At 39.6% G+C, this 26,510-nt stretch overlaps 1 protein-coding gene across 4 annotated transcripts in view; it reads right to left on the bottom strand.

Moving 5' to 3' along the window:
* Ctnna3 (catenin alpha 3) overlaps positions 1–26,510 on the bottom strand; it is a 1,278,003-nt gene that overhangs the window by 963,314 nt on the left and 288,179 nt on the right. For all 4 annotated transcript variants that reach the window (XM_075980084.1, XM_075980083.1, XM_075980082.1 and 1 more), the window contains exon 7: positions 20,064–20,267. In XM_075980084.1, the coding sequence (XP_075836199.1) occupies positions 20,064–20,267 (204 nt within the window). The remainder of the gene's footprint in view (positions 1–20,063; positions 20,268–26,510) is intronic.

Raw genomic sequence — 26,510 nt, forward strand, 5'->3', positions numbered from 1 at the left:
TAGGGTAACATTTCATAAATCTTCCCAAATGTTTGTTTCTGCTGTTCTCTATAGACTTATAATGAAAATGGTCTTTTTGTGGCCCCACCCTAACTAAAAATAAAAGCTGGCTTTGGAGCTGGAGTGTGGTTCTCTCCTCCTCTAAACTCAAGAATGCTTATTAAAGTGAAATAAAAAATGTCATGTCAGAAGGGCCACCTGATATGGGACATAATAAAAACAAATATTTAAGAACTATTCTATTGCTACTAATCTCATAATCCTTTGATTTTTATATTGACTCTTTAAAGGCTTTTCTTAAGATATAAGATTTATAAGATTAATATATATTAAACTTTTCTCATGATATTAATGGTCATATAGAATACTAACTAATTCTAGAAAAAAAGGTTTCATTTACATTCCTATACATGATTTCAGATTTGAGTCTCTGTCAGCTTTCTGCAGTGAACCATGAGCACATCTAACAGTGACATCTCAAGTTTCCAAAGGAAGGATAGGACCGGTCCCACAATGACAATTCCTCTAGGACTATGATAACACCACTAGCTGAAGAAAATCATCTAAAGATCAGTTTTGGACTACAAACTGCTCAGAACAATTTTGAGGTGGTTAGTTGAGAAGATCCAGCCTAACAGACTGCTCTAGCCAGAACTTGAAACAAGTCCTGTACTTTTCCATTATGCAGAGACTAGACAAAAAAAATGATATAGCTACCTCCCCCAGGACCTGGCAATTAATCCAAATTTTTCTTTCAGGCTTCCCCAAAGATACCATTACCCCCAGACAGTAGGAAGTAAATTTAATAATCTAACACCCACATTCCCAAGAGGTGGGGTGGATAGTTTTTGGCAGTTCAAGGGATTATGGATATTTGTCATTGTTTAGAGGGGTTGGTTACAAGTTGTTATTGGTAATGGTCAGGAGAAAAAAACTAAACAAAGAAAATTAGATTCAAAGCTCTTATTTTGAAAAGAAAAAAAGGGGAATATAGATATGATAAGATAAAAGGGTAGGTTATTGAATCTACTCTGAAAATGAAAAGGGGAGGATATAGATATGATAAAATAAAAAGGTAGATAGATTATTGAATCTACTTTTTAAAAGCAACTACTAATTTTAAATATTTTACATTGGAGTGGACTTTTGTACATTGTATACAAATTTCATATATTGATATAAATTTCAGACTAATTTTGTTAGAACATACCATACATACACTTTTTCACATGTTCAAGGTATTGTACCTCTACAACTCATTTAACAATGTAATGCAAATTTCTAGTCCCAGAAAATTATAATTACCAACTGTTTAAGATAATAAGATATGCAATTTAGTAATTAATCACCTATTATAATCAAAATTGTAGTCACTTAATATTTTCAAGATTAAACAAAGATGTATTTCAGACAGGTCATCTTCAAACATTTGAAAGATCTACAGAATATGACATTTTAAATTTTTAATAACTTCAGTCCTTTTTAATGACAATGAGACATGTCTGCTCCTACAGCACCAGTCTACTTCAGAGAAGATGGTGGATATCAAAAAAATTCCACGTGGAATTTGCTTTCTTTGTGGCAAAAGTAAGCCACTAGACAAGAAAGTGTTCTTGCCTCAACTGCTGATGGTATGGGGAGAAGCAGGACCCAAAAGAGAGTGACGGCCAAACCTTGCCCAGATAAGGTAGGAAAGTCCTTCAAAAACCTGGCTTCATAGAAAAGTCTTCCAGATATTCTAGGCCTGTAGGCCTAAGATGGATACCCCAACATTGTGGGGGAACTTTGGGTGACCATCCAGGCAACAAGCTGTTTCTGTCATTTCTCATATATTTTGCAAGTTTCTTGCTCACACTTCCTGCTCACTCAGTATTTCCTTCTTAGGTCTTTGAGGGAGTTGAAGACTAAACAGCTATAGTTTTCCTTGTTTAAGAGATGCTTAAAGAAAGTTATAATAGAAAGAAAATTAGGTACAAGACTTTGAACTCACAAAGATGGTATAGATAATGGAGTATTTTCTCTGAATTTGTCAGGTGCAAATTGACTGCACACTGTGGATGTATCTATCACCTGTATATATTATGTGTGATTATTATACTTATTGTATATAGTTTTCTTGTACTGGTTATGGCCTTCCTTTTTTATTTTGAACAAAAAAAAGGAAATACAGTGGGATATTATCTGTTTTAATAAAGCTTACCTAAAGGTCAGTGAAAAGCAGCCACACTAGTCAGTCATACAGGCTAGATAGTGGTTGTACACACCTTTAATCCCAGGAGCAACACTAATTAGCCATAAAACCAAGCAGTGGTTGTACACACCTTTAATCCCAGCAGCCACACTAGTTAGCCATAGGACCAAGCAGTGGTGATGCACACCTTTAATCCCAGGACTAGAGCAGAATATAAGGCAGGATGAGACAGGAATTTGTCCTCTCAGTCTGAAGATTTCAAAGAGGTAAGAGCTCCAAAGAGGTAAGAGCTCACTATTGACAGGCTGCTTTTGCTTTTCTGATCTTCAGGTTGAAGCCTAATATCTGTCTCTGGGTTTTTATTATTCGTGCTACAGTCCCAAGTTACTGGTAAGCAATCATGGTGCTTAATCATCGCTCACATAAATGTTTTTGATAAGCCATCAAGGATACTATAAAGTAACAGGCCTGATCATATCTTGAAAAATGCACACCCCTGCCTTTCTCAACCATAATGAAGAAACCTTTGAATAAAGAGACCATGAAGCTTCTAAACTAGGGATTTTTATTCACACACTTAGCTGCTCTGCACAAGGAAGCAGCTTGCGCATCACTGAGTAAATGTTGGAGTGCGACCTTTGTATACATATCAAAGGAAATATATATATAAAATGAAAATGCATAGCACTGCATGTGGTCTATTATTAACACTCAAATATATCCTGCCCATTTCAAACTCCTTTTTTCATAATATACTACTATCACTATACTCAGACATTTTGACAATTTTGTTCTGAGTTTGGGTACTAGTAAACAACAAATAAGGCACTTTTACTTGGAATTTTACTCAGTAACTAACATCCAAAATTTTACACATCAGAGGAGTTCAATGCATATTTATACAAAAATGTCTTCTTGAAGTCAAACTATCCAAAATATCCTATCAAAAACTGTTGAATATAGAAAATTTAACAAAAGATCAATTTATTTAAGGTCAATAGTGCATATGGATAAGATATTTTCAGTGTTTAATGTTACATAATCTTAAGACAGAACTTATTTTAATAACTGAACTGAAGAACAAACCATTTTTCTTTTCTGCAAGCTAATCCTATATTTAAATGCATACTTGGAAATTCTATGGAGTTTTGACTTGTAAAGTTTAAATGTTTCTTCACTATATTTAACCTGTCTGAAATACACTCATTTGAATGTATTGAAGACATTGACTTCATATTTTAAAAAATGAGCAAACATCGGGGCTAGAGATGGCTCAGCCTGTGTCTTGCAGCTCACAACCACCTGTAGCTCTAGCTCCTGTGGCTCTGACGCCCTCCTCTGGCCCCTCTGACATCTGCACACAGGTGGCATGAACACAGATAAGCAAAAATACACAAGTAAAAACAATTCTTTTAAATGAACAAAAATAAATAGTTTGGCAAGTACAGAAATGCTGGTTTTAATCAGAATACAACTTTATGCTGGTTAATTGACTAAAGAGTAAGCAGATAATTATTTGAGGTGCAAAATATTCACCTTCCCCTTAGTAAGACTGAATTCCATAAAGATTATGTTAGCAACCATCCAAAAGAGAATGAATCTGACTATTCTACCAATATAAGATCCTGAGCTAGAAAAAAATGAACTTAGAGACATTCAGAGTGGTATCTGGAATGAGATCATTATACCATGTCAGTAACTGATGGAGGAAGGTCATTGGTTAAATAATAAAGAAACTGCTTGGCCTCATAGGTTAGAACATAGGTGGGAGGAGTAAACAGAACAGAATGCTGGGAGGAAGAGGAAGTGAGCTCAGACTCGACAGCTCTGCTCTCTGGAGCAGAGATGCCATGCTCCCTGCTCCCGGGCAAACACACGCGATGAAGCTCCGACCCAGGATGGACTTAGGCTAGAATCTTCCTGGTAAGCGCACCTCAGTGCTACACATTATTAGAAATGGGCTAGTCCAGATGCGAGAGTTAGCCGAGAAGAGGCTAGATATAATGTGCCAAGCAGTATTTAAAAGAATACAGTTTGTGTGTTGTTATTTCGGGGCATAAGCAAGCCAGGCGGCTGGGGTGCTGGGGACGCAGCCCCGCCGCTCCTATTACAACAATAACCTTGTTAGCATCTCTTCCAAACAATGCTGCGTGATGTCACACTTGAGTTTCACGAGTACCAAGCCCAAAAGCAGACAGTACATTGAGACTCCTGGCAAATTCCATGAGGCCACCACATGTCAGAATTAGCATATTTTTGTGTTTAGTTTGAATTTGATCTGAAGAGAAGAATAAGGAAATATTTACAGGGGGCCCTGTGCCTTCATTCCACATGACTGGCGTTTAAAATACATATACACAAATGTCTAGCAACAGGCCCTCCCCGCTCCACTGCATTTCTTTAAAAAAATTGTCTTTAGTAGCTGATAAAATATTTTTTAAATATATATACATATATATATGTGTATATATTAGAAATATATATTCAAATGGCTAGCTTCTTGTTTTCAAAACATAAATATTGTTCCTCTAGAGCTTCCTAAAATTCAAAATGACATTTTTTTTAACCTTTTCAAGATCTGATTTCAAAGAAGGATTGCTTTCCTAATACTTCTACTGTTTACACAAAGCAATAAGACAAGACTGTCTGTCTTTGAATATTTATCCCCAGAAACCACTGTACTGCCAGGAATACAGAAAAGTTTGGGGTTTTTTTGTTTTGTTTTTTTTAAATCTTCAGAAATCATTTTGCTTTCTCCTTTAACTTTTTTCTCTGAGAATGTAAAACTCTAACAGAATTGTGACATTAAATTCTCCATTGTAGCCTAACGGCAAGGCCACACATCAACATCCAAGGATTTGTTATTGTTGTTGTTGTCAAAGGTGCTAAAAAGATACAGTGGAGAATTGCTGTTTTCAGTAAATGAATATTCTGACCATTACCAGGTACAAAAGTGAACTCAAAATAGACTGGAGTTAAGAACTGAAACTCTGAGACTACAAGAAAAAAATAACAGAAAGGACATCACAGCATTGGAATCAGTAGCATTGTTTTGGGTGAGACTCCCAAAAGCACAAGAAACAAAGCAAAGGTATATATGGTTTTCTACAAAGAAAACACACAACCTATACACCTTCACTGGAGAAAATACTTCCAAACTACACACTGACAGGAAGTTAATTCTGGAATGTATAAGAACTTGAAAAACTCAGTAGTAAAAAGTCAAAGCCCCTGTAATCTAAATAGAAAATAATCAATGTACCAAAAGAGACATTTCTCAAAGGGATACAAAAATTTGCTCAGCATGGTAGCATATACCTGGAATTCCAAAACTCTCCAGGCTACAAAATGATGGCTAGGATTTCTAGGCTAATCTCGAGTACATAATGAGCTTGAGTACACGCTGTGCTAGATAGATGATAGATAGATAGATAGATAGATAGATAGATAGATAGATAGATAGATAGATAGATAGATAGATAGATAGATGACAGACAGTCAGATAGATAGTAGATATCAAGTTATATTAAATATTCAATATCACGCATCAGAGAAATGCAAATCAAAACCCCAGTGACAGGTCACCTCATTACAGTAAGAACATTTACAAAAGATTAAAGACAACAAGTATTGGTGAATACATGAAGTATATAAATCAGTACAGCCATTATGGGAAACATTGTTGAAACTCATATAAACATTTTTAAAAGAACCGCCATGAGATAAAGGGTATATATCACTAATAAACAAACAACACCATGGAAGAGCCATCTAACTCCCACACGGGTAATAGTATTGTTCACAATGCCCGAGGTGTGGAACGTATTGAGGAATCCACCACTGATAAAAGGATGAAGAAAATGTAGTACATATACCAAAATAGAGTTTTAGTCACCAACAGTGAAAATGAAATGAAATCCTGTCATTTATGAGCACCTGGATAAAACCAAAGGTCACTGTGCTAAGTGAAATAAACCAGATGTATAAGGACAAATGCTTCATGATCTCACAGTTCAGTCATATGAGGGGGATCTCAACGAAGCTGAAAAAAATAACTGTGGTGATCTGATAGTGGGAGAAAAAGGAGGGGTGAACAAGGAAAGGCTGATCAGCAGAAATTAAGTCAGCTGCAAGAGAAGACGAGTGTGATGTTGCCGAACAGTGGGCTGACGTGGCTGTGTGTGTTTCCAAAAGGAAGAAGAAAGGCCCTTGCAGGCTCTCACCAACAGAAACAAAGAGTGAGGAGAAACTCTGTCTACTCTGATCTGAACGTTACACCAACTACGCATGTGCTGAAAGTCTCACTCAGTCAAGTGGTTTACTATTCCTTTATTAAAACCGAGAAACTGTCTATCACAAAGTAAAGGAAAAGAAGGAGAGAGGGAAGAAATGAAAGCAAAAAGAAAATGTTTTCTGAATGTAGAGAAAGTCGCTAATAATCAGAATTTAAATCCACCATCCTCTGACAGCGATGATCTTTCCACCCTCACTTTACCAAGACGAGAATACTAGGATTATGTGAATTAAGAGGACATATATGAATTTTATCTCACTTCTGGTCTCAAACGATAGGCTAAAGTAGCCTTCATCTTCACTTTGGTACCAAGATGCTGTTTTTCTTATTGAATTAATTAATAACTAGGAAAGATAAAATTCCTTTATATTTTATGCCATTAAAGTGTAGTATGCTGTCTCACTTTCAAACACTCCTCCTTAGAAACTGTTTAGAGAATATTTAAATCTTAGATTTCATTTTTGTTCATCAGGGGTGGGAAGGAACACACAATATGAAAATATTGGAGGTCTATGGAAATAGATTATACTTCTCAATGTTCCTTGGAGGAAAGGTAAAATCTGTTCCAAATATCACTTTTGTCCAATAGCAGCTAATATTAAAATTCCTGCTTTAAATAAAACTTGATTTTTTAAAAAAATAATGATTAATATATAAATATGTAAATATATACATACCAGCATTTATCTTAAACCTATAGATTATGTTAACTTATGAATACTTGATAAATTTAAAAGAATAAGATTTATACATGTAATTTCAACTAGCTATCTAAAAATAAATATGTAGATAACCTACAGTCCCTTGCTCTCCATCTTAAAACATATTATTAATGGGATTTTTAAAGAAAACCGTCACAGCTAAGGTGTTATCACTAACTCCTAAAGGACAGTGAAATATACTGAAGCAGAATTTAAATTTCAGAGGAGAGATGGATAACATCTCACAGTTCCACCACAGTGGGAGTCATTAAGCCTGTGTGAGGGCTGTATTTCTCATTGGATTACAAATCCAATAGGAGTTTTCTTTACCTTTGAGTTACTAGCACTACAAATGTTAAATCAAGGCACTGTGGGAAAAGGAAAAGCCTTCAGATGTTTGGAGGCTTCTAGACTAAAACACTCATGATTTTTTCTTCATCAAATGGACATCCATAGGAATCGCACCGTTCTGGTCTCTCATTACGGAGCCCAGCGGGCAGGCTGCTGCAGTCTCTCCCTTCATTTTTTGCTCCCTCCAATCCAGTTTCCAGTGTGTTCCTTCATTCTGACAACCCAGGAAGCCAATGTGCTCCTTACACTGACTGTCAGTTTTGTTTCATAAAATGTATCCCTTCAGACTCTGAAGCCCACTCTGGACTTTTTTTATAATAAAAGATTACAAATCAAAATAATAGAAAGGAGACAAAACTAAGTGAAGGGATAGTTAAGTGTCATGCATAAGAAAATCCAAAGACTTTGAGTCAGCCCAAAAGAGAAGGGACAAGGAAGTGGAGAAGTCTGGGTAACTGATGACAGCAATGAGCCCGTTCCCCAGTTTATGAGATATGAATGAGAAATTATGCTACATAAAGCAGCAAAACTTAAATAAAAATGGCCAGGGGGACATGTGTTTTAGAATATCACAGAGACCCAGGCTTCTGAAGGCTCTGTCAATACTGTTGCCTCAAATGACAGTTGTATCACACTCCAGTACCGAATATTTAAGATCTAAGTTTTCTAACAGTGCTCTGGTAGATCTGTACCAGATCCCTTAGCACATTTTTGGCCAATAACCTACCTTCCATTTTCAGTGACTTCCATTTTAATGACTGAAGAAAGAATCAACAAAGACCCCAGTTTCTTTGGGGATTTCTATCTACCTGTCTTTCCAACTTACCTACAGCTATACAGTCAGAATTGCATTTGCGGAACTCACTAGGCATCCTTAGTAGAGTGGGAACTTGAAGCATTCCTGGATGAAGGCAAACTATGCAAACTTTTCCTCAACAGAACTATTGTAGAAGAAGGAGAGAAGGAAGGAAAGGAGGAAGGAAAAGAAAGTGATGGTCGAGGAAATTTTCTAGTCAGAAAGAAAATGACAGGACTCTTGAGGACATTCGAAAACTGGTAGAATCAGGAAGGCCTGGACCATTTTTTTTTTTTTGCCTTAATAGATACAACAGCTCAATAATGATACTCAGAGTTAGTCCCTGTGTCAAAAATCCACTGAACAGGAAAGAGGTCCTAGCAACCCAATACAGCCAAGGCAGCCACATCCAACTTGCTAGGAATATTCAAAGAATGCTTCTACCAAAGTCCTACCCCAGCATCGTGCCATGTGGTGAGGATGGCAGACCCAGTCCTAACTTCTCCCTGAGGAGGGAAAGAAAGAGTAGTCGAACTTTCTCGTGTGTCTTGAAGCACTGAGGGAGGCCACCACTCTCTAGTCATGAGGAGCCTTTGAAAGCAGAAACTGTCCTTGAACAAGCAACTTAGCACATACCACCATTCTCCCCCAAGCTTAGCTTATGGCAAATGGCAAATAAAAGGGAAAAATTTCTAGGTTTTTCCTAGAGAACATACAAAAGCAATCCTACAGCTAACATTGTTCCCCCCCACACACCAGGGGACTCACCTGCTAAGAAGGCTGACTAAGATCTTGTGAGTTTCAGTTGTTTAGTAACACAAGCTAGTGTGTGCTTTAGTGCACATGCACACACACGCACGCACACACACACACAATGTCTACTAAAAAGTAATGAAAAACAAAAAGGCAACAAACAACTACAAAACAGGTGTCTCGGCTTCTCCTTCCAATAACGGATGCACATACAGACAGAAATTCCAAACAAAACAGTATACTTAGAGCAAATGAAACCAAAGGAAACATGGCCACCAAGCAACGAAAGAATGCATGATCTTTCAAAGTATATCCGGAATATTCCCCCATAATAAACACCAGCAAAGTCATAAGATAACTGACAAGTGAGGATTAATAAAGTCATAATCAGTATCTTTAAAACCCCAAATATCAACAGCACAAGAAAAATAGAAAACGCCCTGATTCATAGAAATTAGATAATGTACTTAAATAACCAAGAGGTTAAAAAAGGAATAGAACGTTAGACAACATCCTGGGACTAACAGAATGAAGGCACAGAGTGTTAACATTGGTGAGAACAGCAAAAGCAATGTGAAGAGGGAAGTTTAAGGACTGCAGAGATGCTTCAGTAGTTAGGAGTGCTAGCTGTTCTTGCAGAATGTCTGAGTTCAGTTCCCAGCACCCTAGTCTGGTAGCTCATTCTCACCTGTAACTCCAGCTCCATAGGAGAGGGAGCCGCAATGCTCTCTTCTGTATTCTTCAAGTGTACACACACATGCAGAGATACATGCATTTGATACATAATTTAAAACAGTTTTGAATAGAGAAGTGTATATAATTAATGTCTAGGTAAAAAAAAATACCAATCAATCTACATCTCACACACACACACGCACACACAAACTGGAAACAAAAACTAAAATCAAAAGAATCATGAGAAAAGCATTATCCAATTAATAAAAATAAAATACAAAATTTAAAAAAATGATTTAAAGAAAACAATGACAAGTTTTTCTAAGATATGCATTGATAAACTGTTATGAAGACTTGGGGGAACTTAAATACTTATTTAAGCAGAAAAATAGAAAAGATGCAACAAGCTGATGGACACAGAAGTCAAAGGATTAAAATGACCACTGACAATTACACACCAGCATATGAAGGGCCTATAAAACAAACGAAAGAAGTCCTCAGAACTTTCAATCTCCCTCAGATTAATCATGTGAAAACCAAGTTTCAACACATCTACACCTAGCATGGAAACTAACTTAATCATCAAAAACTCACAGAAAAAGAAGGCTCTGGAAACCAATACTTCCATTGGTGAACACTATCAAATGCTTAAAGAAACCCAAATGCCAAGTCTCAGTCTCCCACACCAAAACTAAACATTATAAACCATGTTAGGAAACCAGTATCTCTTCCTACAAAGCCAGGCGTAGGCACGACAGAAAAGGGAGAAAGAAGATGAAAGGCCAATGTCTTCGGTGAAGAAGCAAATGCTTTCTCCTAAGATTAGCGGCAAGGGGCTGGTAACTCTACCGCGCTTCTTATCATTTATATCAGTATGTCCATGTTCTTGAATTTGCGATCCAAATGTAGTTAACAAAATGTGCCCAACATGAAAAATTCTCTGCACTATTTTTACAACTTTCTTTGAATCTCAAATGATTTTTAAATTTTAAAAGATAACTTATCTTTAATCTTAGCTTTTGAGAGGCATTCCTGGGACACCAGAATTATATAAAGTGGATAGAAGGGCGAGAGTCTTTCCACTGGAGTTGAATGGCAGAATATAAAACAGAAGTCGCACTCCTATAGATTTAGTTTGCTGGTGTTTACGAGTTCTAGGTTTTATGTCAAAGCCAGAGAGGAGAAAAAACAAGCAGTCAATATTTCTAAAGGAATGGAAAAATCAGGGCCGGCTTCTGTTTTCACAAAACACAGAAAAATCATCAAAAATAGTGATTATCACATCTATTTTGCATCAAACAAATGAATTAATTGCCCTTCTCTCTCAATTTGCACAGTAATTGCCAAACTTACCTTTTGCAAGCTTTGTGTTTTCTTTGCATATTCCTATTTTTTTCCTGAACCTCAGACAACACTAAGATTCCGAGTCTCATTACAGAGAAGCAAGGGAGACTCCTAAGCAAGAAAGACTAAGTGGCTACTTCCCTTTGGCCATGCTACAGCTTGAATTAGATTCACTCAGTATTTGCTGCTTCCAACGCAGAACCGCTAAAGAGAGTAACCAATTGTCATACGTATTTGTCATCAATGGTGGGTCACCTGGAAAAGTAGTCATTCAAATGTAGTGACAGCTATCACTATTGCCCAAGTGCAGGACATACGCACACACTTTTGCTGTGTGTGATGAGTTAGGCTCTTCTTTTTCCACACCTGGTCTTGAATTCTGAGTACTTAGAGTTAGACGAGGCTCACCCACTGCAGACCTTGGTCATGACGATGGCTGCGAAGGCTGAGTTTGACCAAGGACTGAAAGAATATACAATTGTGGAAAGCAACTAAATCTACTAGTAGTGATAGAATCTAGTTCTATAGATTCGATAGAATTTAATTTCTACATACTTCTGCTTATTGTTCTCAGGTTGGTAATCTTCAGTCTCTGTGATTATCAGGCAGACCTGTCTCTTTCGTACCTTCTAGGCTGTGCCTTACATTTGGTATTAAGATGCTCTACATCTTCTATTTACTTTGCAAAGTCAAGTCATTACAAACCAAGTTTCATAGTGTTCTGGTGGTCATCTGTTGTGTGCAAAGCTATATTAAAACCTAGTGGCTGAAAAACAACAACGATTTTATTGGCTCTCATGGTTCCTAGAGACTGGGATCATTGGGGATTTCACACGCCAGATCTCTACGTGGCTGCATTAGAATTCTGGCTGCAGCTGGGGTGAGGGAAGGGCTAACTAGACTGAATAGACAAGAGAGTGCCTGCGTGCACAGCCCCAGCAGCTCATGCTGGCTTTCTACTGGAAACTCGGCCAAGTCTACCCGCAGACCATCTCCCTGACTGTGAACTCACCATATATCTTGGGTCCTGGACCCCTGCAGATTTGTATTCTGAAAGGAAACCTTCTAAGACTGAACAGAAGCTAAATACTATGAGTCACTACTAAAGAGAGATGGGTTTACATTGAAACCTGACTTCTTTTAAAAATGAGCCAACTATGTTTAATCAAATATTGGGGGAACAAGGCTTGGCATTTAATGGCCAGTGCTTGACTTCATATCTGGCCTTTCTTCTATATTATGCATATCCCCCATCAAGCGCTGTGATTCCTGCCCTTGTACCTTTGCACAGTCTATACATCAGCTGTATGCCAGGCTCCCCCTCCTCCTCTGAAGCAAGCAGAAGCATGCATTCATCTGTGAGGCCTGTGGTCCTCTTCCCCTGGAGTGAGTCACTCTCCGAGTGCCCGGCACATTCCGGCACTTTCCATTGTTACAGCTTCTTTTGATGTCATTTTGTTTTGTATTGAATACATCCCAACCACAGTCTCCCTTCATCACACTCATTTCAGTTAATGCTTTGGCTGATCCCTCGACAACCAAGATGCAGATCCTCCCGATCCTGAAACCACCAGCTCCATGGGACAGTGTCTGTATAGGAATTCATGTGATCGGGAGCTGTATCTCTACCAATAAAATTTAAAACTAAAATAAGTTTTATCTGTCTTTCTTGGCCAATGCAGAATCTGCCAGGGGGAAAAAAATGTGTTAAGTATATCTCAAAGTCCTCCATATGTATCATTGTGTTTATAATGCGTAGAAAGTCACACAACCTCCAGAAGGCCATACAATGCAGTTGCTTAGGACCAACCTGACTTGGACCTCCTGTAGGACAACTAAGCCTGTTCATTATCTTAATGAATACTCCCTCTCTCAGGAACATCTCTGTCTGGATGGCTGAGTATGTTTATCCCAGAACTCCCAATGGTAAATTAAATACCCTCAGAGGCCAAATACCTAGTTACCAAGACAGGGGGCTTTCTCCTTATTCAGGCCAATGGAAGGACAGTTTCGCTGTGGCTGGTAGCTGTAGCTGTGGATCATGTGTATTTCCCTAGAAATCTTCTGGAATGTTCAGCAGCTTATGGCTGGCATCTCTGTCCCTGAATAGAGTCCGTCCTCAGTTTCAAGAAGCTCTTCTTATACCACATGTCCACAGGAATGACCATAGTCAATGGCTGACAGCTGCAGAGAAGACGGCTCCTTGTCCTGTCTTAGCCTGGGCTATTCTGAAGAACTCCCACCTCCAGAATTCCGAGTTCCCATTGTCCATGGCTTTGCTTTCATTCACAGCTACGTCACAAATCTCCTGAGGGAATTTCCTGATACACCTGACCCATGCTAATCTGAATTTCAGTCTGCACCTGTGCTACCTGACAACTCACTTCACATTACCATCAGCTGCTGGCTAGCAGCTGTGTTAGGCACAGGACCCTTGAATTCTGTCGCAGTAAGAGCAGTTCATGTGAAGGTTCTTGAGGCCTACTTTATTTCTGTCATTTCTACCATCCAATCTTTTTAATGTAAGAAAAAACAACTTTAAGTAAAGCCTACTGTTATCAGAAGAAATATAAAGAAAGCCAGGAAGCAGTGTGTGTACACTAGGAAGTACAGACACCCCTACTGGGAGGAAGGGACCAGCTGAAACCATACACAAACCTCTGGTAGAAGGAAACAGACCTAAGGTCCTCTGCCTTCATATAAACAGGCTGAGGGTAAGCAACCTTCCAGAACTTTTCCTATGGAGGGCTCTGGATGCAGCCTGTATCTTGCCACTTAAGGCACCCTCCACTACCCTCAGTTATTGCACTTTTACAGACATCAGAAGTTATTCAGTTATTGCACTTTTACAGACACAAAGTCTTGCTCACATGACGTCCTAAACAAGGACAGTACAATGGCACACTCAACAGGCAAAGCCCACAATGCCTCAGCCCTACACAGAAAAATGACAACTCATTAAGAAATGCTGAAAGTGGGATAAATATGTCTTCCCCAAGGAAGAGCAGACCAATTTGTTTATCCCTGTAACAACAGTTCGAAGAAGAAGAAGAAGAAGAAGAAGAAGAAGAAGAAGAAGAAGAAGAAGAAGAAGAAGAAGAAGAAGAAGAAGAAGAAGAAGAAGAAGAAGAAGAAAGGAAGGCAGGCCATGGGATATGTGGGTGGAGGAAAGAGAAAGAGGAAATGATGTAATTATAAACTCAAACATAAAAGAAGTAAAAACAAGTTGCCATGTTCTCCCCTCCTGGGCTCGGCTCACCTGGATATTTCCTGGTTTGTTTTCAATAGTGGCTAAATGTTTTGTTTTGTTTTTTATGTTAGCTTAATTCAGTAATTAGACACTTATCATCTCAATAGAATTGCCCCTCTTTTGTTTTTAAACAGTATTAGAACATCAGAGCACAACAGAGAGGTTTATGGGGATCACTAGTCTCCCCAGGAGGAGACTCTAGACTCCTTTTTTTCACATTACATAATGCACAAACTCTCTGAAGTGAACATTCCCTTGCAGACTTAAATGACCCCAGACCTAGCTTGTCTAGAAAGACTCAGACATTGATAGTCAAATTATCCAAATAACTAGAAAGCTGTGAGGAGAAGGAGACTGCTTGGTCCCTCAGCAGCTCAGGAAATTCAGACTCTCAATACTTGTGAAAAACCTAGCCCTCATACTAGAGAAAAACAGGAATGTGAAACTCATTTTCCCACCTAACCAGACCTCAGTACTTAAAATTATATAGAATTTCCCTAGATACCCTATTCCTACTTTCCAGCTTCAGTATCTGAAGCAGACATTTCCTTTATCATTCCCTGGACTTTGGCCACATGCTCTAAGCTTGCCAGCTGATTTTAGCAAATCTAATACTGTGCAAACCTAAAAAAGATACAATTTATTTCTCTTTAGTTAGTTAAGGTTGTAAAAGCAAGATAGGTAGAAATTGAAAAGCCACTGTTCCCAACATAAGCAGCCATCCAACCACCATGGCATACTATGCAAATTTGAGGAATAAAACCAAGTGTCAAGTACGGTAAACCTGAGTCAATAACAACAGTTCTAAGATGCAATCCATAGGGGGAAAGCAAAGAAAAAATAGTTCTGATAAATTCTCTATATTTTCAGAATTTCTGTTTGTTTTCTTTTATGCAAACACACAAAAACGTTTGTGTGCACAAGTGATGGGGGCGTGTGCATATGTGTGGAAATGTGCATCTCGAGTGTCATTCCTCAGGAGCCATCCACACTGCTCATTTTGAGGCAGGGTCTCTCACTGAGCAGGAGACTTGCTGATTCAGCTTAACTCTCTGGCCAGCAAAGGCCTGCTGCTACCCTGCACGCTACCACTCTCGGCTCTGATATGTGGTCCTGAGGGATCCAACTCAGTCTCTATGCTTCCATGGCTGGCACTTTACCAACTGAGCCATTTCATATTTTAGAACTCTATATTTAGAAAATGTTTAATCCTAACATTTCTTTGGTGCTAACAGCCATTTCTCACAGACACTCCTAACTACTTTATTGAAAGAAAATAGTCAAGGCAGAGATTCTTTCCCAAACGCACTTTTAAGACAGAAGTGGAGATCCTGTAAGTAAGGAGAAATCTCAGACTCTCTTTGTCGGCTTCACTGAAGCCTCAGAGCTTCCCATGATAGGTAATGCATTGAAGTCATACAAATGAAATTTGTTTCTGAATGCCAACAGCCAGTCTGTTGATTATTTACTCACTAAACAATGAGAATCAAATGTGTGCTTTAACATTCGACAACAGAAGAAAACTTGGAGCAGCTGAGATCTATGGAAACATAAATTAGTCCTTGCATGAAGCTCAGGTCTGACTTGTCTATTGTAGCAGCAGCGTCTGTCGCTCAGTGTTCTAAAATCCCCTACAGATAACTTGAGTGCTAACGTCACCAATTCACACACACTAACTGAAGGTCCTGTGCAGCCTTGCCTCCATTCTCGACGCCAACATGATTTTGACACTATCCAAAATATACCTATGTCTGCTGATATCTAAAAACTCAAACATAATGGCTCCTCACCTTCAAAACCCATTTCCATTAATTATATAAAAAAAGACCACCCTGTGCCCTTCTCTCCCACCACTGAGAAGGTAGTTTTGCTCCTCTCTGAAAATTTTCTTAAGTTCTTTACCAGAACGATGGACTAGACCTAGCCCATCATAAAAGTATAGTAAGCCGGGCGGTGGTGGCGCACACCTTTAATCCCAGCACTTGGGAGGCAGAGGCAGGCGGATCTCTGTGAGTTCAAGACCAGCCTGGTCTACAAGAGCTAGTTCCAGGACAGGCTCCAAAACCACAGAGAAACCCTGTCTTGAAAAAACAATAAATAAATAAATAAATAAATAAATAAATAAATAAATAAATAATAAAAGTATAGTAAAGCTAGCAGACATATATTAGGAATATCCACTCCTAGGTTTTAAGAGAAAGAAGTTATGCTTTTTTGACTCTCAATGTTCCCTGAAGCATGTCCTCAAATGAACAAAAACTTTATGTTGGAGCATGGCCAGATGTAAATCCAAATGTTAGAACTGTGCTCGAAAAAAAAAAATGTTGATAAATGATCTTGGAGAGTCACACAGATTTTTGGAAGAAGCCTGATCTTCGCAAAAGAATGTGTTTTGCCACAGGAGTTTTGTCATATAAACTCACCAGGGTGCCTGAAACACACTGCATGTCAAAGAGGTTGTTTCTTCATTACATGGCATGTACAATATGCAATCATTTCATTTATTCTTCCTTCAAAAGATGCAACTCAGCTTTTTCTTAAGGCCAGGCATTGTATCTCATGTTTGGGGTAAAATAAACAAAGCATACATGTGATTTACCTGTATGGACCTCAGAATCTGAGGTCTATTTCCTATAATGGGTTCAAAATAAAAGAACTGCATAACTGACTAAAAGCTGATATTGACAGACGGGGCAAGTTCTCCGGAAATGCTGACGTGGGGATTTCATCTTTGCATGATGCTCTTTTTCGCACTCAGGAATCAATTTTGTTTCTGTGAGTGTCTTGGGAAGAAGCTCTGATACTTCATAAAGCCTACAAAGACAGATTTGAGATTTCCCCTTACCTATAGGATCTCTGTTCCTGTCTTGAAAGTCCATTTTGTAAATATTGTCTGTCTTAGATAATTTCTTCCAATAAAGTAGTTAGGAGTATATCTGTGAGAAATGGCTGTTAGTAGTCAAGAAATACTAGGATTAAAAACTTCTTGGTTTTTCAAAAAAGATTATTTTAACTCAGAATAGCCATGTGCTCTGACAGACTGAATCTCAAAACATCCTGTCCCACTGCAGATGGGATCTGGACTCAACAGACATGGAATGTGGACTGAGCCTTAATGACACATGCCTAAGAGATCCTCAGATTCTCATGAGAACTAGTAACACGAAGTTTCTTTCTGTGAGTGTCTTTGTGCCGGAACTGTAAGACTGGACAATCTAACTGGACCTTTTCACATTGTATGAGTCTGTAAAGGCAAAGAATATGAAAGCTACCGAAGGATCTAAACCAGATCCATCAGGGAAGGTGGCGTGTTCTTCAAAGTTCCAGAGCTCTCCTGAAGATGTACAAAATGAGCAAGATTTGAGCTCAGCTCATGCCAAGAAAGAACATTCCTGTCCATGAGAACTGACGGAGGCTGGGCAGATGACTCAGCAGTTAGGAGCACTTAATACTCTTTCAGAAAACCTGGTTTCAGTTCCTAGCACCCACATGGCCACTCGCAACCATCTGTAACTCCAGTTCCAGGGGACCTTGTGCCCTCTTTTGGCCTCAGTGGGAACTGCGTGCACATGATAAATATTCACGTATTGACAGAACATTCACATACACAAAACAAAAAGAAATAAATCTTTAGAATGGGATCCCCTTGGATTTAACACAGAAGGGCTCAAAATCTTAACCAAGTAGGACAAGGGAATGTGTCTAGGATATCACATCATCACACTGACTGGAAATGTATTGAGATGGATTGCCAAGTGCAGGCTTTTTAACACCAAATAAGACAGCTCTTCTCTACAAAAGGTGACCTTGGGAACATGACGGGGCCTGACCACAAATGCCTTTGAGGTTCTGTGTCCTCACTCCACAGGTAGGCTGACCTGGGAAACATAGCACTAACTAGCAAATAAAGATTTATTTCATTTATTAAGAGTGACTATGAAAAAATGTTTCTCTGCCTGTTTTAAATAAGAAGTCTCATTTTCATTCTGTATCAGACCACATAAATCATGAATCCATCACCTCTAAATCTGTCCAGGTTAGTGTGGAAGTTCATATATCTATATATCTATAATGAGTGCAACTACTTTAAATAAAGTAAATTTTATTTATGATTTCATAATTTATATGCAAAATAAGAATATGTATAACTTCATTACACATTATAAAGATGAGAATAATATTTTTAACACTTTTCAGTTTCTAGGTTTCTTGTGATTGATGAACTGCCCTGAGCAATCTTTAATAAGAAAAATCTCATATGCTAAAGCTGGCAACGTTCTCACCAGATATTTCAGCAGGACGTGACTTAACTAACATGTTCTTCTTATTAACAAAATCTGCTTCTCAACTTTGATTTCTTGACAGGAGAGAGCTTTTTGGTCAGTAGTCAAATCATCAAATATTAAGAATACGGAGATACATCAAACGAATTCACGGGACTCGAAAACTCATTGGTTTTCGCACATTTCATGGACCTACCTAAAGACTCAAAACAAGCAACTTCTTAACCAAAAAGCCATATGCTCCATGACTAATAATTTCCCAAACACATCTGTATAAATCTTGAATTGCTCCACTTAGATAAGGTAGATAAAGAAAGTGTTTTAATTTAACTATGTAGTTCAATGATTTAAGAAGTTTTCATGATAAGTATATAATATTCCCTCCTCATCTATAAGGGATACATTCCACGGCAGAGTGAACGCCTGAAGAGCAGTTCTAAACTCTAGAAGCACCACACTGTTTCCTATATAGGCAAATCTGTGACAGGTTCATTTGTAATTTAAGAACAATAGAAAAAGTAGACAGCAACAAATTATATAGAATAATAAAATCTATACTGCTGAAGTTATTTTCAAATATAAGCTTTTTTAAATTTTCCATGTAATTATTTCAGCCAATAATTGCCTATAAAGAGTTAAACAGGAGCAGCCGGGCGATGGTGGTGCACACCTTTAATCACAGCACTCGGGAGGCAGAGGCAGGCAGAGCTCAGTGAGTTCTTGGTTAGCCTGGCCTACAGAGCAAGTTCCAGGACAGGCTCCAAAGCTACAGAGAAACCCGGTCTCAAAACAAAACAAAAAGCCTCAGGAGCAAATTCGAATCCATGGAATACAGGACGATTGCACAGCTAAGTTACCCTGAGATCTTCTTGTTTGTTTTTAGTAACGGTCCTGAGATGCACATACAGTACAGACTCGAACGAAAGGGACCTTGAAACAAATACTTAAAATCTCAGCATTTTCAGACGTTCTCAGTGGTTCCCGCCAGCAGGAAATCCTATGGCACCATATCACCTTTGGAGATGACAACCGCATCCTATCAAAAGGCCTGGGCTTTTACCTCTTCAAATCCACATCACTGACACATCTTACACCATCTAGACTCTAACTTCAAGTGCCCCTTTGTTGCCAACTCTACTCCAACCAATACACGGCTCTATCTATCTTCGGATCCTGTAAACTAATGTGCAATGCTTGTTTTGTTCCTCCAACCCTGCCTCTCCAACCAAACAACCACATACACATATTTCTATGATTATGTCTTCAACCTTCCAAACTCCTAAAATTATGCCTCCTGCTGAAAAAGCCACAGAAGCCACTCTCAGCGTCGCTTTCCATAAAATCACCTCCTCCTTGGTAGCAGCCCAGCAAACGCGCAAACTCATTCCAAGAAGATACAAGGAGGAAAAGCAACCAGTCACCTACATTGCTCATGTACTCCGACAGCAGGTCCTGGAGAGCCTGGCGGATGGCATTGCACTCGGCGATAATCCGCTCTCGGTGGAAGTCCCTGGTGCAGGAAGAGTCAGCCAGCAGGGCAGCCCCGCTGATGATGGCTTCTAGGCGTTTCTCTAGTGATGGTCTTATTTCCTCCTCTGTCACTGTGAGTGGGTTCAGGACAATTAAATTCTGGGAAAAGGAAACATTCGGATGGTTAAAACTCTGTAGAAATTAATTCTTATAAAGAAAAAAAAGACAAAAACAAAAATTTAAGCTTCATGCCTAAAATTCAGGTGTACTAATAGGAGAACTATGCTTTGCCTGCCTCAACAGTTCATATAGAAGACCACGTAGCAGTACTGTTCAGGTGGATGATCAAAGCTGGGTGTTTATGAGCTTGGGTTTTACTGTCAGTCCTGGGTTCAAAGCTTGCCATTCTGGCTCACCAAGGTGTCTTGGCTCCCTATTCCTCGCTTTCATCTGTAGAGCTCCAGTATTTATGTCGCTTACACCATAAAGCTACCAGGAGAATTATACAAACACTAAACACAGTGACTGGCGTGCGCTGTTAATCACAAGAGCAACATCTCCGAGCTGCCTGACCATTTTCCACACACACACACGGTCACATCTTAACACTGGGGATGCAGGCAAGCCAAGGTGTGATTAGCCACACGTTTCAGTGGCTGTGTGAGGCTGAGAAACTCTGACCCCAGGTTAAGCTTTGAAGTTCAGACACCAACTCTGTCTTAGAATTCACAATTCAATGTCATTTTCATTATACTTCACTGTAAGTCGTAGGCGCTAATTAACTTTACCACTAACATATCAAAGAAAATCCTGGCCCTTAATTATTCATTTAAAAAGTAGAACTCCAGGAGCTAGAGAGATAGCTCATTGGTAACAGCATGAACTACTCTTGCAGAGAATCAGAGTTCAGCTGCAGCTCACATCCACCTGGAACTCCAGCTCTAGGGATCTGAAGCTCTCTCTTTTCTGGACTTCATGGACATCTGTGCTTCACATCCCCACAGAGAGACACACACATATAAAATTAGAACTAAAATATTTTTTAGAAAGGAAAACTCCATCTTCCTACTGATCTGTTAACTTGCAGAAATTCCAAGATATTGGAAAGTAACCAGGCATTTTTAAGGTTTTATAAAGATATAATAAGTCTTTGGAAGTAGAAATCAAGATCATGCATATCTTGTAAAACGAGTCAGAGGACACACTGCCGCAAGTTTCCTCCGTAATGATATATCCCTAGAAAAGCCTCCAAGGTATAGTCCAATGTGATCTTTGAAGAGCTAGTATAAAAGCTCTCTGAAGAGCCTTTAACAAAACTGTGTACCATGTACAGAGTACAAGTGCAGAATATTAGAGTTGATACACAGTGATATTACTATAATCTTATAATATCTATATGGGTATGCATATTAATAGAGGTATTTAAATATATAAAGAGTACAGTGTTATAAAAATGTGTACATGAATATGCATGCCAAGTATTGATATACATGTGTTTTGTAAGAAGTAGCCAGGATGTAATTTTAAGAAGCAGTAGACTGGTGAGATGGCTCAGTGAGTAAACCCATTGGCTGTGCCAGCCTGGAGACCCCCAAGTTCAGTCTCTAAAGCCCACGTAAAAATAGAAGGACAGAACAGTCCACAAAGTTGTCCTGTGACCTCCACCCTTCACTCACTCACATGTGCGCGCGCACACACACACACACATATACACATGCACGCACATGTACACACTGTGTAATAAGGTAAAGCAAAGAGGCTCATTTGGAGAGTAACACTTAAAAGAGAAACTCATTTCAGAAAGGCATAGAGCCATGGAAAAGCGCAGGGCCCTGGATGCTCACACAGTCTATTGTACATTGTAAACCAGAACAGAGTGACGTGTCCTCACTGGCTTGTAGTGCCCACGATTCCTCCTTTCCAGGTTCTGCTCCCTTAGCATTTTTTCTACTGCTCAGTCTACTTGGACAAAATAAATGAAACAGAAGGTGAAAGCAAATTGATTTCACAAAAGCCAAATTTAACGTTTTTTCTGTTTCTAGTGCATGATCTTTTTTCATCTTTTTCATGTGCCCTTCATCCTAGAATGGGTGTGGTCAAGGGTCAAAGCAGCATTTGCATAGAACTGCTGTCACTGGTTCCCTTTCTCATCATTGTGACCAACTACCTAACACAACACAGTTCAGTTACTGGGTCTCCAGATTCAGGGGAGCAAATCCCATCCTTAGGAAGCATGGTGGCAGACGGGGCTCACAGATGTAGTGCAGAAACTCGTCCCTGATCAGAAAGCAGGCGAGGGAAACACCAGTGCGTGGCTCACCTTCTCCTCTTTGCCTTTTCATTCAGTCCAGGACCCCAGGCCACAGCACTGCCCACACTCAGAGTGGGTCTTCTCTCAGCAGTTACCCCTCACTAGAAACACCCTCCCAGACAGACGTGTGCCCTAGGAGATGTGAAATCCAGCCAAGCTGAAAGTGATGTGATTTTATTAAAAATATTATTTTCAAAAAGGGGTTTGAACAGAGGCTGTTTGTAAGATAAGATTGCACTATGCATCCCAGGCTGGCGCTGACCTTACCGTTCTCCTGACACAGTCTCCCAAGCGCTGGATTACAGGCCTGCTTGACTTTTTAAAGTTCGTGTTCTAGAGATGGGATGATGCCTCGGTGAATAAGAGCATGTGCTCTGCAAACATGAAGATCTGAGTTCGAACCTCCAGAGCCCACTGGGAAGCCAGATACATGATATGGGCATCTCTAACCTGGTGCTCCTGCAGGGAGGAGGGAGGCAGAGAGATGCTCGAGAAGCTTATTGGCAGAACTACTTGACTCGTGCAGTGAAAAAAAAAATACAGAAATCCTGTCTCAAAACCAGGAAGAAGGGGACACCCCACAGCCTATGCTGTTCTCTGCGCTCCACACTATGGCGTGTGCCCACAGTCACGTGTGGATGGGCTCACATACTGTGAATGCATACAAACCAGCTCATCCCCCTGGGTCCCTCTGATCTGACAGCTGATAGTCATATATTCAACTCTACAGTCCGCCTAAAACTTTACAACTTTTTCACTTCAAAGCCAGGTGGGGTGCGTGCTTGTCATTAATCCCAGAGCTTGAGAGGGGATATTTCTGAGTTTGAGGCTAGCCTGGTCTACAGAATGGGTTCCAGGACAGCCAGGGCTACACAGAGAAACCCTGTCTCAAAAAAAAAAATTTTTTTCATTTCATCCTTTGTCCGATCAAGAATGGCAAAAAAAAAAAGTTTAAATAACTTGTATGTTATATAAAATACCATTGAAGTCATTTAATTTTTTGATCTAACATAGCTATATAATAATATATATCAAATAAACTACACACACACACACATTGCTCACAAAAACAAAACAACAGAGTAGGAGTTACCAGTTGCTAGGTGGCGGAGCAGTAACTGAAGGTCCTGAGTAAAGAATTCTAAGTTTCAGTTAGACAGGAAGAGTAAGTTCATGTTCTCTATTATAGATTACAGTGACTACAGCTAATAACAATATATTCATGATTGAAAATGCAGGCAGTTGGTATTAAGTGGTTTTGCATGCATTGGTTTACACTTTAACATCATAATCCATCACTGAAGGAGCTCAGCACAGGAACTCAAGAAGAACAGGAACCTGGAGGCAAGAACTGCTGCAGAGGCTGTGGAGGGGCGCTGCTTACTGGGTTTGCTCATCATAGCTTGCTCAGCCTGCTTTCTTGTAGAACTCAGGACTACCAGCCCAGGGGTGGTCTCACCTACAATGGGCTGGCCTCTCCCCCATCAATCACTAATTTTAAAAATGCCCTATAGCCAGATCTTATAGAGGCATTTTCTCAATTGAGGTTCCCTCCTTTCAGATTCTGACTCTAACATATGTCAGGCTGGCAGAAAACGAGCCAGCACAGCACTGAGACTGTCTCTGTGACTAGCAATGAATGAACGGAGAAAGAAATTGCCTCATACTTACTGTGTGTGCAGATTCTGGTAAATACACATCCACCAGAATATCATCTGGCCATAAAAATGGATCTCCTGGCAGGCGTGACCGTAAAGACGAGCCTGAAGGACTTTAGAGTAAGTTGACTGAGTCAGACACAGAAGCACACACACACTTGATGCATGTAATATTACTTACATGTGGGCTATAAGAAATTCAAATGCTTTGAAATACAGAGGGATGGCACACAGTCTGCAGAGGCTGTGGGCGTGTCCTTCATCAGAAGGTACAAATGGTCAGTGATGCTTTCTGGTTCTGATGACATGTTTTATCATGATGATTGGTGAGGTGCCAACATACGACAATCATTGCACCAAACACATGTGTTGAAGGAATGCATCTGCACTTTTAGAATATGATTCCTTGCTTGTTTTATATTTTAAGATTGTTTTATAATTCTGTGCATGGATGTATGCCTGTGCATGGTTATGTGTTGGATGCAGATGTACCTGGAAGCAACAGATCTCCCTGGAGATAGAGTCACAGGCAGTTGAAGGTCATGTGATATTGGAGCTGGGAACCAATTTCCTGGGCAAGAACAGTAGAGTCTGTTAACCACTAAGGCATCTTTCCTGGTTGCTTCTTAATATTTTTTTAAATTTAAAAACTAACCAGATACAACGTCTTATAATAAAGTCCATCATTCATACATTTTGGTAATTGCCCAAAGTTTAAAATGTATGTAGAAATAAAATTTTCCTCTACGCAGATGTCTATAGATATAGTGCATTACATGATCCCTAGCATGAAAAGACATGGAAGAAAGGTAAATATGTACTCTGAGTTCAAGAAGGCAGCCTGGAAATGCCACAGCCTGCATGATTCAACCTATGGCCCAAAGGAGAAAGGAAACTATGGTTACAGTAAAAACGCCAGTGGTTTCCAGGATGGAGGGGAAGAAGGAACAAAGACGTGGAGAAATAACCAAAAACACTTAGAATGACAATGTTGCAATGGTTGCACGTCATATACATTTTCCAAACCCATGTGTAATGGCAAGTGGCCCACCCGCCAGCTGTGGAGAGGACAGACGCTGATGTGGTAGTGTGGGTTGAACAGCTGTCACAGCCGTACCCCTCTTACTGGAGATGCTGATGCTGATGGGGCTTGCCTGTGCTGAGACCAGGTGTCCATGGGGTATCACTCTACTGACAGTTGTGTTATGAAGCCAAATTTGCATTTGAGAAGAAAAAGGCTGCAGAGATGGCTCGGCTGACAAAGTGCTTGCTGCAGCATGAGGCCCTGAGTTGTCTCTAGCACCCATGTAAAAGCCGGGCATGGAGACAAACTCCTGTTTTCTTAGTGCTGACAAATGAATGGCAGGGGGATTGTGCTGAGAGAGGTTTGCTGGCCACTTAACCAGCGTGGTGCGGGTTCAATGAGAAACCTTGTCCCAGAAAACAAAGGAGAGAGTAATTCAGGAGGACAATGTTGGCTTCTGGCCTACACATACATACACATACACACACACACACACACACACACACACACACATGTGCGCACATACACACCACTCACTCAAACACACACACATACACACCACATTCACACACACACATACATACCACACTCACACATGCACATACACACATAACACACATACATGTACTCACAAGCATATACACACACTGGAGAATAAAAAATTACATATGACCTCAAAGCATCTTGGGCTCTCCATCAGTATCACTTTGAGCCAAAAGCTTAATGGAATCGATCCTTTCTATCCATCCCAAGAAAGGATGGATGTAAGTCTTTGTTTCGACCCTTATAAACAGGAAAACTAAAATCTACAGCTATCATGTAGAATTTTAGTTAATGTAGCTTCTTTTGTCATTATTTGTTTGCTCGGTTTGTTTTTGATTTATTTTTAAAACAAGCTCCCATTCTGTAGCCCAAGCTGTCCTGGAACTCACTCTGTAGCCCAACCAAGTGTCAGAGTTACCGACTTGCCCAAGCTTGCCTTGAACTTGATATTCTTAGGCCTTCACCTGCCCCCTGCTAAGATTCCAGGCATGAACCACCACACTTGAATATTTGTTTTGGTTTGTAGTGCTGGGGCTAAAACTTACAGCCCTACACATAGCAAGCAAGGGTGCTACCACTGAACTCTCTCCCAGGCCTTTTAATGCACTGGGTAGATTTACTATCCAGTGGGCGAACAGGACCACCTCCATGTCCTGTTTCCTTTAACTGCCTTGCCATCTGCAAGGATCCAGCTATACACTACGGTGTAGGACGCTACGTGCCCAGAAACAGAACAGCCTAAAATACCACCCCTGAATGTATCATGACTCAGTTACTAATTCCATAAGTATTTATTAATTACTGTTTTTCAGATTCTGAACGTGGCTTTTATCCATGCCTTACATGGGGAAAGGAAACAAAAAGAA

This window comes from Microtus pennsylvanicus, chromosome 7 (assembly GCF_037038515.1).
Source record: "Microtus pennsylvanicus isolate mMicPen1 chromosome 7, mMicPen1.hap1, whole genome shotgun sequence".
NCBI lineage: Eukaryota > Metazoa > Chordata > Mammalia > Rodentia > Cricetidae > Microtus > Microtus pennsylvanicus.